The following is a 13,305-nucleotide window of genomic DNA, read 5'->3' on the forward strand; positions in this document are numbered from 1 at the left end:
AATTACGATATTATTATTATTATTATTATTATTATTATTATTATTATTATTATTATCTTTATCTGTGGGAGGTTTTGGGTTGTTATAATGATGCATCTAGTATATACTGTGAGTTCAAGTAGAAGAGATTAGGTCTCACAAAAAAATGAGGAGATTTGGATGGGTTATCAAAAGAGTCAAAGAGGACATTAGAAGCTTTTCAATTGCACAAATCACGATGAAAGTATAGAGTGGACAAGTTTGGGGGTGAACAGCATGTATTTTTATTTTGAGAATGACATTTGTTGGAAATATAAGTTACTACATATAATGATTACCTATCTAATGAATAAAGTTGAGGATTCTTAATTTTTTTTTATTACTGTTTCAAGAAAGTAACATGTTATCATGGTCCTTGATACAGTTTTTAATTCATATGTATTGGTTTTTATAAAGAAAAAAGAAACAAATATAATGGAAAAGAAAGCAAATATCTTATTTTCCTATTCAATTGAGTAGTAGTTGCATCATGTATCCAAGTTACGTTAAGAATTGGTTAAAATTACATGAGGTATTCACTGTCTAATATTTTTTGTATGATTTTATATCATAAAATAATAACCAAATGATTAAGGTGTGATTGGTTGACAATTCTAGAGACAAGTATAATTTTCTTGCACACAGGAAAGGCCAAAAAATAAATACAAAGTTATGTATTTCTCTAAAAAAACGAGTCGCGATTTTAATGAAATTAAATGCAAGTGAATATAGAGAATTTCACATATTTGATTTTTGTTAAATTCTGATTATCTTATCGTTAATTAACTATAATAAACTATACAAATATAAAAACATATATTTATATGTTTTTGTTTATATTTTCTTATTTTCATTATTAGTTATAAATATAAAATATTATGTTTTTGTTCCTCTGTAGTTGTCATTTTAAAACTTTTGTATTTTGAGAACGTAATAAATTTTACTGGATTGAGTGTTTGTTTAATATTTTTAAAATATTTCCCTTTTTCTAAATTTAAAAATTTATTTCTTAATTTACTTGCTGATTCAGTCGTCGTATTTCTTATCTATAATTTTTTATTAATTTATATTTCATAACACATATTTTTAAATGTGAGTAAACAAACAATTTAAAAAAAAATCATTTTTTCATTTTATGTGAATATAATTTGTTTAAAGTAACATGTGCATTTGGATTCACTTTTATTTTCTTTAGGCCGGTGGGAGGGGGAGGGGGTGGTAATGGATAAAAAGAAGTATAAAATACTTTCCTCATTCTTATGAAGTATAAAACGCCTTTCTCATACTTTTCATAGTGGTGTCAGTACTCTTGGTTTTCTCTGTAATCTTCGAAGATACCTCAACCGTTGCATGTGTTAATGCTCATGGCGACCGAAGCTGGTCGTTTTCCTTTCTATGCTGTTCGAAGAGGACGTGTCCCAGGCATTTACAAATCATGGGAGGAATGCGAGCATCAGGTGAACGGGTTCCGGAACAATGAACACCGTGGCTTCCATGATCTGTCGGAAGCCTTGGCTTGGCTGCGTAGTGCCACATCTCCTCCTGCTCGTCGGCCAACACCACATGCTCAACCGTTGAGAAGAAGACCGTCAAAATTGCTAGAAGGTGCTTTCTATTCACTCCGTTCATCTCAGAAAATTTCTTCCGTCGTCATGGCTGCTGAGAATTTGGACTGTGGAGATGGTAGTGGTGGGAGCAACCCCACTGGAGTGACTGGTGAGCACGAGGATAATTTTTATATTTTTTAATTTTGAATCGGTTTTTTTCATGTAGCACTCCTGTAAATGCAGAGTTTTGGTAATGATGTAGATTTTAATTTATTATAAAATAATAAATTGGTTTGGCTCGTGCAGATAAGGATACGGGGACAGATGACCGTTTTGTGTATCTGGAAGATATGGAGTTGATGTTGATGAGGGCGTGTTCATTTTTTCAAATAGGTTCTCCGCTTTTTGTTCCTCAGGAAATCAACACGAACGATGAGCGTGTGTTGTTCGGATTTACCGTGGTCCTGCCTCACAATAGCAGAGGTATAGATCTCGTGGCTCATGGTCCTTTGTGTTATGAGGAACGTGTTGCTCGTCAAGAAGTTTTGTTCACAATGCTAGATAAAATTCTTGTTGCTACTGGTTATACCATTCATGATTACAACTATCGTATCTTGAGCCGGGTCAAAGAAAGTTTGAATCAGTCAAGGGCCGAGGAAGTGGGTAGATTATGGAAGCGAATTCGTATACTAGAAAAAGAAAATGAGGAACTTTCTGGACAAATTGAAATGTTTGGGGAGATGTTAGAGGAATAGGTTGCATGCTCGAGGATGTAATGCATGTTTTGGATGGAGGTATTCCAGCCTTTGGGATTTCTATGTTAGTGTATTTTAGAACTAGTAATTTGGCTGTATTTTGTTAATGTTTCATTGCTGGCTAGACTTATTGGGTGGCTGGTAAATATCCGATTGAGACTGATATTACTGTTGCTGTGTTGTTCATGCTTTGCGTAATGACTTATATTAAATCTAGTCGTTAATTTTATGCCATTTCATTCTGGGGTTAGCTACAAGTGTTATCATGATAATTTATATCCAAGTCGTTGCACAAGTAATATCCAAAGGAGTGGAACAAAAGAGGATCTCTTATTTTTTGCCTAATAACAAAATATTCCATTCTGACCAGTGAACTCTTTCATGTTGGTATACTAATGAAAAATTGTTTGCTCAAAAGAAATTAGTATTTTCTAAGAGGTTGCTTCAGCCTCAACATTTTTTCCAACCTAAGATATGTTAATGTCTACTAGATCCTTGGATCCAACTTGTTCCATAATTACCAGCGTTAAACTCAAAAGGCAGAAATCACGGTGCCATAATTTTGTGGTTCTGTTGACTAATTTACAAATAAACTAACGGACCAAAAATTGATAATGTGGTGGCAGTAGATGTAGTCGCAAGCTGATGCACATATAGGTTTTTAGTCGGCCCTGCAAGGTGGGCTTGATGGATGACATTTGCATTCAATCAATCAATCTTTTGTAGGGTTGAGTGTTGCAGTAGGAGAGGGTGTTTTGGAAGCAACATCACATATTCAATACCTCGGAATGTGTGCGAAGCAAAAATCCTACTTCTCAAACCCTCTCTCTCTAAAATGGACCTCCTTTTATCCTTTAGTGCTTTTTGCTGTCTAATCCTACCGTGTGCTTCTTTTAGACTGTGAATTTTCTGTAGTACTCCAAGCCTTTCTTTTCATGAACTTACAACAATTGGGCCCTATCATCTACAAGCCCATTACTTCAACGTTTTCTTTATGAGGTATTTCATATCTCCAAGATACTGCATCTGAGAATCTCATTATTTGGACCGTGTAAACTTGGCGCCAAGTACGTTGATGCAATCTTCTTTGCTCTGGGTCGTTGGAGGCAGACATGAAAAACAAGGGGAAGGCTACTGTGCAGAAGGTTGGGGGTCCTCCTGTGACCTCGAAAGATGACTCCAGTGTGGAAGAGGCAAAGCAGATGCCGGCTGTGACCGAGGAGGCATTTTCCACATCAGATGATCCTGTCGTCGACGTCTTCAACAAAGTTCGTGAGGTGGGTTGCATAAGGATCATTTCCAAATGGACCTCTCTTGGTAATTTTATCTTTCAACCGTGTGTATATTTTTTTGTATGACATTTGTTTTCTTTGGGTTTCCAGATTTTGCTCGGATCTGATGGAGCAACTAGGTCTATAGTTGAGACCCAGGCAGGGGAGATTAAGAAGCTTAAGCGTACTGTTGACGGTCACGGAACCCTACTAGAGATACTGTGGTCGGAATATGCAAAAGGACGAGAAAGGCCGCTAACGCACCAAGAGAGGTATGGTTCAACTAAAGGTGTTGCTATTCACGATGCAAAGAAACAAAAGATGGAGTGGCACCGAAAGCCGAAGCTGGCCTCAGACGATGTCGACGAGGTGGCTTTAACCAACGATGTCGATGCTATAATAGCCAAGATCGGTGCAGAAAATACTGACAACAACAATGGTACAAGGCCAGTAGCACAGTCTACCACTGTGAAGCAACAACCACTCAAGGTAGCAATGCTGCAACCTCTTCACTGATGGTCTCTCACATGAACACTGTATTATTTGGAGGTTCTTAACATGTATAGTTTTTTTTATCACGAGCTAATGCTTCTTTGTTTCCCGGAATCATTTGAAATTTTTTTTGTAGCGGCGGCTAGAGTTCGTTTCTGGCAATGACTCCAGTCCATACCCCATTCGCGCCAACGCTGGTAAGGAAGTCCCTCTCTTTTATCGAGTTGGTGCACCGGGCTTCATGGACGGTGGAGACCTCCCGCACGTAAGTCCTATAACCTTCCTTGGTTCCCGCCTTTGTGTTGTTTACACGACATTTATGAGTGGGAGAAATAACATATCATGCCGGAAACCTGTGCAGTGTATTGAGGTTGTGTTCCGCCCTCCCGCCGGTGTCAACTTTATGACTGTTGAGTTAGCGATCGCTGCGTACGTCTTCGGTCGGAAGCTGTCGATGAAGTACGTTCCCTCATTCTTCAACTTACTTTAAAAGTTTGATTTTTGCACTTGTTACTTGCATGTCCTTGTGGTTTGTAAAGGTGCTTTAGCCATCACCGTATGCATGTTAACTTCGTGATTTCATTCCTGATGATAGATCATTAATTTGATTCTTTCATGAAGTATCACGATAAGCCATATGTTTAGCACTGTGTATTTCTTATTGGCTAATTACTTTAAGGTTTTATTAGTTGGTAACATCCATATCTTTGTGCATGGCTCCTCACCAAAGTTTTCCCTTTTTTGCTCAATCCCATAAAGTTTAGTACAACTGCTCCCCCACCCCCCAAACCCATTTATTTTTCGATTTGTGGCAAACTCAAAGAAGCATGCGTGTTTAGCCCACCAAAAATTCAAGTTCTGTAAGAAATGGAAAATTAAAGGAAGGCCTTAGGCCCGTTTTCAAACTACATATACTGCAGCCCAAAAAAATTAGAATTTTGGTTGATCCTTTCCATTCAAATTTCCAACTCCATTAAAAATTAAAAGATTCATCAAGTCCAACGGAAAACTACTTGCTATATAATAATTACCAAAACCATGCATTACAAATAACCAGAATGAATAATTTGTTGTAATGTGTTTCACACATTCCTAGTTTTACGTTGAAGTCCCAATAAATTTATTCCCTTTTGCTTTGCTGCTATATTTTCCAACTATTCTTTGCTACAGTTTTGTTTCTTTGATTCCAATTTCGCTTGATGGAACCTTGCAGGGAGGTGCTGATCCCCAATGAACATTGCCAGGGAGACAGGCAAGCTTTGTGGACGTTGCGATCTGGAGAGGAAGTTGTGGACGATGTAAAGTATTCGGAACTACCATTTAGTCGGCTCACTCTTATTTGTCTTAGTTTAATCAGTTGTATTCATAAGCTTTGTTTTAACAATAACTTTTTACGTCACCTGTGACGCTATGTGCAGGTGCTGACTCTGCTGGCTACTATGCTGACTGATGAGCGAGCAGATAGGCGCATCTGGTGGCTTCCAACGACATTTGCAGTATGTTGCCTCAACACCGAAAGATGTCATCTGTCCGCCCGAATTTATTTTAACCATGCTCAACTATATTAAGTTTTTAAACGATGTTTTAGCAACCCTTTACCAACAACTTCAACTTCTCTTATGTATATTGTAATCACGAGTGCCAATATGGAAACTAACGGACAACATTGATATTGCAGCAGGTGGCCCTGACCTGTCGCATTCTGCCAGGAGACATTGTCCTTCATCAGAGAACACTACATGGGCCGGGCTGATGATCTCACGAAGGTATACCCCTGTATTCCAAAGGACTATGGACTTGTGGTTTCATCCATCTATAGATGTCCCTGCCGAATGTTAAACTATTTTTTTCCCGCAGATCTTTGTACCGATGCACTTAAATCGTCATTGGTATCTAATGATCATCGATATCCAGAATGAATCCCTGATTTATCTAGACTCTCTCAAGTCACAAAACACGCGTGCCGCCAGGATCAACCAGATGTATTTTGTGGTAGTTTGACCGTGTCACAATCCCTTTTGTGATACTTAATAAAGATGACCAACATCCTTTAATTTTACTATACTTGAGTCTCATGTCTATTTGGCATTGCAGGCCAGGTACATTCAACAATTGCTGCGAGAAGGAAAGTTCTATGAGAGGCCAGAAATCAAACCACCACAAGTCACGAATTTCAAGTTTTTAGAGCCTGCGACGGGTCAACAAGCACCAAACTCCAATGATTGTGGCATCTGGGTTGCCCAATGGATGGAGCTGTCACACCTATGGGGATTCTTTGACTTGGAGGTATGTATAGGTGTTCTTTTAACCTGACTGCATTTTGCTTCCTGGCCACTATGGCGTGGGTTTATGTGATCTTGTGACTTATATTTCATTCTGTGATGCAATATGTTTTGAAAAAGCCCTAAAGCTTTGAACCTGTATGGAAATAACACAGTGGCTCATTTTATTGTTTGTAGAGGGTTGATGATGAAACTCGGATGAGGTTGGCCGTGGATCTGGTTATGTCGAAGTCGAACCCTAAGAGGAAGGAGGTATGTCAGAAGGCTGGATATTTTTGGGATAACTCAGTGAAGAGCTACCTCGACAGCGATGGATGTGACGCGAAGGATGGCGGGCAAGAGGATGCAGCAGCCGGCAGCATGAGCAGCCAAAGCCTAACCATCTAAGTTAACGTAGTAGAGGGTTGTTATTTTTTGAAAACTCCTCAAGCGTGGGGACGAACTTCGTTCTCCTGACGTGTTATTCTTGTTCCAAATATTCCTTCTATCATTGCATGCAACCTTTTGATTTTGTTATGTTGCATGCAGTTTAGGGGTATTTTATTTTGGGCTACCAAAGTTGGTAATTAAATTGAAAAGATGTGCCACACTGATGGCCTGAACCCATTAGAAGGGTTCCTAAATTGTGATGGATTTTAAATCACCTGCCTTGACTAATATCAATGAAACCTTTTACACAACACCCCTACATATCTAGCCGGGATATCTAATTTAGTTAAGCGTTAATTATGTTAGTATTTATAAATATATCAAAGTTTTGGATTATCGTTAAACTTTTAATTGTATATGTTACATGTTAGAACTAATAAACTTAACTAATTCTCTTTCAAGACAATATGTAACTAAAGTTTTTAAAATTTTTAATTGTCGTTGTTTTTTACTTAATAAAGAAACCTTTGAATTACTCTATAACATTTTTTACCTATACAAGATCTTGGTATACAGTTAGGAATATCTTGTAAACCAAACTTAGAAAACACATGTCATGTCAATAATGGAAATAACTTATACTCGAGAATTGGAATTAACTAACACTCGAGAAATGTTTACTAGTACAGTAAGAAAAGATAACTAAATGAAGGTGAAATTGTAATACTCCAACTGGGCGAACTTAACTTTAGTGCATGCATGTTCATGGTTGAGACAAATGTATGAAAACTTATATTTCTCTCGATGGGTTACATTGCGCTGCCAATGCCTGAAGATACAAATTCCTGGACCTGAGAGATCGTAAATCATCTGATATTTCTTTAGCCTTAAAATGCAATGAAAAGTGGGAACAGGAAAATTGAAATAAATTTATAAATTGCGTGGCTAACAAATAGAGATGCTGCTGTCTTTCAACATGCCCTCAACTGCAAAAGTATTTCATCCAATATATATAGGTATAACAACACCATAATTTACTTTTCATGCTAACTTGGATGCAGCTGCACGATTCCGGGCATCAGCCAGATTAACGGAATACAAACAAAGGAAATTTAGAACCCTTAAAAAGTTGGTAACGTATAAAACATTTTTCCATCCATACAAAGAACACCATGTGCTCGATACCTTCAACAGCGATCTTGTAACAACCGCAATATTTTCAACACCTACAACGAAGAACCTCACATTAATCCAAACTCATCCAAGATCAATGAATCATAGTAATTACTTCTACTCCACGATGACTATAACAAAATCAAGTACATGCAGCTAATTTGCAAGCTCCATACCCATAAACTCATAATACAAACAGCGCCATGAAATAAAATATCAAGAAATTCCCAAACACAATATCTGCCACAAAGCATGTTCTATGGATGGAGAAATCAGAACACGAGGAACAATCAAAAGAGAGATTACCAAGCCACAAGTCGATTACCTCTATGTTCCAGTCGACGGTGTTAGCCACTCCGCGCATGTTCCTGGTTTGGCTTTGCGCTGTGCCTATTACATGGTCCCATCTGTCGTTAGCTCCGCCATCTTGCTCAATACGACAATCATCTCCCTCTTCTAACTATTTGCCTTGATCAGCGTGCACGTCAAAGTCCGGAGAAACAACCTACATGACAACAAAATTGATATAAAATTGCTTACTTAATGAGGTAAAACTAATTAAGTAGTGAATATAGGGTTTGCAACCAAGTGTTTACCTCGAGTTTGCTAACGCTCGTTTCCTTCTTGGGACAGTGTTTATATCGTGTCGAGGTTGACATTTTTTGTGGTTCCGTGCACCTCCGCTTTGTGTGCCCAGTTTTCCTGCATCTCGTGCACTTTCTTTTTTTACCTTTGTGTCCCCGTGTGCTGGGTGCCCCTTTGGTGCGCACAACGGTTGGATCCCGAACAGCACCGGCAGCATTCGGACTCCTATCCATCGTGTCATTGCCACTGCGGGCTTCTAGATCATAGCAGATCTGCCTGATCCCGCTCATGCATTTCTTATACAAATCGTTTTTTTTTTATCCGACGAACAACATCCACTGCGAAGCAGCATGCAGGGCTCCATGTCTCAACAAGAAACCCCGCTCATCCTCTAGTCCCGTCTTCTCAATGTATTCGTTGACTGTCTTCACATCCTTCCTCCATCGGCTCAAAATCAAGCTTTCGGGAATTCTTTTTATGTGCTCGTGCTTCATGACAAAAAACATATGCCTGCAAGGAAAACCTTCTTTCTCCCAAAATCCACATCGACATACCAACCTACCTCTTTTTCGATCGTACAATGCCACCACATTCTGCCCGGGGAATCCATACTCCTCAACCGTGTACACCATGGTTGTTGAGACCCTTCGTTTGCTTACGAAGTTAACGATCGAGATAGACTCAATCTCCTTCTTCACTTGTGTGAATATGACCTTCGTGTACACCGATGCAGCAAACTGTTCGATAGGATCAAGACGGGTCATCATAACGGGAATACCGTAAATTGAACTGAACTGTGCAACCAGCTCATTGTTCCGGTACTCCCGTACTAGTAGCTCCAGGTTTTGCACAAGCTCTAGAATAGTGTGCCTAGACGACAGAAATTTTTTAAGATGGGAATTGATGCCCTCACACCGAGACGTCGTGCGAAACCCAGCGCAAAACTTGCGATGCAAGTACGCATTTGCCCACATCTTCCTCTTTTCATACAATTGTAACGCCTAAGTAACCCATACTGTTCAGCAACCTGTGCCCATTCACACTCAAACTCTTCAACCTCCATGTCAGCATACAACCACTTGGCAAAGACATCACGGAACATCTGCTCGTTGCTGTTCGAGGTCACATTCTTCTGCAGATGCCATGCACACAACCTATGGGTTGCCCGGGGCAACACCTCCCTAACTGCAGCAATCATTGATTCATCTCCATCGGTAACGACTACAGAGGGCAGCTTCCCACACATGACTTCTAACAAGTTCTCCAACATCCACTTGTATGAACTGATTGTCTCATCTAAAACCAAACCGAAACCAAAAATTGTTGTTTGCTTGTGATTGTTTGAACCTAAGAATATGACAAGGGGTCTATTGTACTTGTTCTTCTTATACGTCGAATCGAATGCAACTACGTCTCCAAAGTGTTGAAAATCAACCCTGCTAGGACCATCTGCCCAGAGCATGTTTCCCAACATACCTTCATCAGTCAAATTGTACCGGGCCATAGACATGGGATCAGCAGCTGCCTTGCCTTCCAGGTATACTATAGCAGCGTTCATGTCTCCATCAACCACCTTTGCACGCTTCGACCGATCCATATAGTTATATGCGTCTTTCTTGGTAAAACCCAAAGAAGAATAACCACCCGCAATTCCAGCCATGTACCCCAATATCTTAGATGTCGGAAACCCATACGTATGCATTCCATTCATGTGGGCCTTTGCAGAACCCGATATCACCCGAAAACTTCAGATCATATGAACCATTCCCGTCGGTATCAACTCGTGGTTATGCTCGAGGATTACTTTTCGAACCTTCCAAACCGAGCTACCCTTATCAAGGTATACAGACATCAGGGCCTGGCAATTCGTGCGTGTCTCAGGCCTATGGCATCTCTTCCTGTCTAGTCTGTTGTAGTGTTTTCCATCCCTTAGGCCAGCCCGATTACATAAGAACCTCCTTCTCACTACACTCCCATCTTCATCCTTTGCATAGTCTCCCTTATGGACCCCAAATCCGTTGCATTTCCCTAACCTACCATAAAACTCATATGCATGCTCTTCACTTCGAAACACCTTTTTCATTATGTCCTCTGCAGTCAACCCAGTCACGTAACCATATTCACGACCATCTTCATCTGACAACAACTCAACCTTTCTTAAGTCATTCTCGTCAACAACGTCGTTGTTTGAAAGGCATAACTCATTTTCACTTTCATCTGGAGACAAACCGTTTGCCTTGCCCATCCCACCATAGCACTCCATCTATTAAGTTGTAATAGTTGGTTTTTTAAATAATAACTTTTTTCTGCTATATTCATACACAGCCTTAACCTCTACACAACAACAATTTAACAAACAGAGAACCACAACACCTACATAGCTAATCCGCCAATTGAAATTGCAAAACCCTAAAGAATTTTGCAACTTAAAAGGGCAGCAGCAAACCGATATAACACACAGTCAACTTTACAAATTCAAGTAAAGGAAATCGGTACACAAATCATCAACTAGACAAAAATTTTAACCACAACGGTGGAATAATAATTAATCGGATACTTATTCACAAGGTATAATATCAATGAAAATGTACAAATATGCATTGAAAATGTACATAATTTCAATACAGATTACTAAACAGAGGCAAGAGAGAACAACCATCATTCGGCAACAAACACTACAAAACAGCAAAGGGAAATCACACTATTACCAACTTCAAAAAGAATGAAAACCAGATAAACCCAATCATAAACACTGTTACCAAATTAAACCAAAAGTCAACCAAATTTCACCTTCCAAATCCAATTAAAAAAACCTCTTCGGTTCCTGCCCTAAACACCAATTAAATCACATTAACCAAAATTAACTTGAGGAAAAACACAAATTTCATAATCACGAGAAGTCACTTATCTTTTATCACAAATTTCATATCAAAAACACAAATCAATACTCAATGAATCAGAGACATTCAAATCCAATAATCCAAGTACTTCGGAGACATTCAAATTCTGCTTATAGCATCCAATAATATACAAATTTCCACCATTAGCATAAGAGTAAGCTTCTGCCATTAGCAACCATACAGTGTAAACTCCGCCTAACAGAGTGACTTTTCACCCTTAGCAACCATACATATAAATTTTCACAGAACTAATTTTGCACATAACAGACGGAATCAAACTTCAAACCAAGACCCAACCCAAGATCGAAGAAGAAGAATCCAAGAACCGAACTTCAGAACAAAAATGCAAGGCAAGACCGAAGAAGACTTGAAGAAAAAAAAGAGACAAAAATTCAAGAAGACCACACCCTCAGTGAAGATGAGGACGATAAGCCACTAACCTGGGTCCATGCCGAGAAGCCAGCAAAGATGAAGACCCGGCGAGGACCTGCCGAGTTACTGGGTCAGGCGGTGACGATGGAGGATCTGGGTTAGGCGGCGAGGATGGAGGAAGAAGCTGCGGTGCTTGGGACCTTGGACGGCGTCGGCGCCAAGGACCTTTGTCAGTCGGCGACCATGCAGGGCTAGGCGGAGGTCAACACCGTGAGGGTTTCTTTGAATCTGCTTTCTCCTGTACGTGTATCAATGATTGTTTCAGGGAACAAGGGGAGGGGGTTGGGTCACGAGCGAGGTTTGGGGTTTACCTGGGTCCTTTTTTTTGTTAACAGATTAAAAAAAAGCATCAAAATATTTTGGTCCAACAACAAAAAACGGGCCACAAGGTTTGGGCCCCTAATCAGCAAAAACTGATTACTAGTTTTAACACCTAATTACTCCATCTAACCAAAGACCTTCCCTCACGTGCTCCCATCAGCTTTTCCTGCAACTCCTGTTAAGGCCTGATCACTTTGTCTCCTCCATATACCACATGTCATCGCCACAGCCTGCCACCCATTATCTACACATATAGATACTATCTTGGTGTCTATACCGAAGACTTTGCCTAATTTTGAACACCAAAAACAAAAACTGCACAAAAGAGGTGTAGACAAAACTGTTAGATATGCATATAACGTGCCCTTAGCATTAGAGGTGGATATACGGGTAGTCTAGTCCATTTAGTTCAGATTACTGAGGGTTAAATATTAATAGATTGAGCCAGATTAGTTCAGATTACTGAGGGTTAAATATTAATATATATATGTATTGTTTTGAAAATGTTATGAAAAAGGTATAAGATATTCATTTATCAGTAGGCGATGATGGATTCAGCAACAATGATGATGGAATCTATGAGATTGTTTGTAAAGAAGCCGAGAAGAAGAAGATTTTGGGGGAGGATGAGTGAGTTTCTCTTACATGGCTATAGAGTATGGACTGTGAATCAGTGATTCTGTGATGTGAGGCAAATTCTAATTCTTAAAAAGTGTTTATATGTATATATTTGGGCGGGTACACCCTAAACTCGACCATGTCCTATTCTAATCAAAATCTGCCCCGACTCGGGTCAAGCTATTATCCTCTCCAACCGGGTATGGACGGGACGGGTACCCGCGTATTCGGGTACTACAAAGTCTAACCACGTATTGACGCTTCACTTATTAAGGGTTTACCGTTAGGTAATAGATTGCTACACACACAAGGCGAATTTTTAACTCCTAATAGTTGTTTAAGCAGACAAGTGAGATAATCACTTAACAAACTCAAATTAATTAAGACAAATACTAATTATTTTTAATATTTTAATATTAAAAATCTTGAGAATTTGATTTTAATTATAACTTTATAAAATATTTATAATAATAATTATTATATATATTTTATTTAATTTTTTAATAAAATTTTTTATGTAATTTTATATATTATCCCATAGA

The 13,305-nt window shown here is 39.0% G+C and overlaps 1 protein-coding gene and 1 long non-coding RNA gene across 2 annotated transcripts in view; both read right to left on the reverse strand.

Annotated features, from left to right (window-relative positions):
• Positions 8,810-10,152, reverse strand: LOC107647409 (protein FAR1-RELATED SEQUENCE 5-like). The gene is made up of 2 exons (XM_016351484.1): positions 9,509-10,152; positions 8,810-9,362 (listed from the first exon to the last, which is right to left on the reverse strand). Exons 1-2 carry the CDS (start codon positions 10,150-10,152, stop codon positions 8,810-8,812), a joined length of 1,197 nt encoding a protein of 398 aa, XP_016206970.1.
• LOC110263520 overlaps positions 11,379-13,305 on the reverse strand; it is a 16,843-nt gene continuing 14,916 nt past the window's right edge. The window contains exon 3 of the long non-coding RNA XR_002349315.1: positions 11,379-12,434. This is a non-coding gene — a long non-coding RNA (uncharacterized LOC110263520). The remainder of the gene's footprint in view (positions 12,435-13,305) is intronic.

Source organism: Arachis ipaensis, chromosome B06, assembly GCF_000816755.2.
Source record: "Arachis ipaensis cultivar K30076 chromosome B06, Araip1.1, whole genome shotgun sequence".
Classification (NCBI taxonomy): domain Eukaryota; kingdom Viridiplantae; phylum Streptophyta; class Magnoliopsida; order Fabales; family Fabaceae; genus Arachis; species Arachis ipaensis.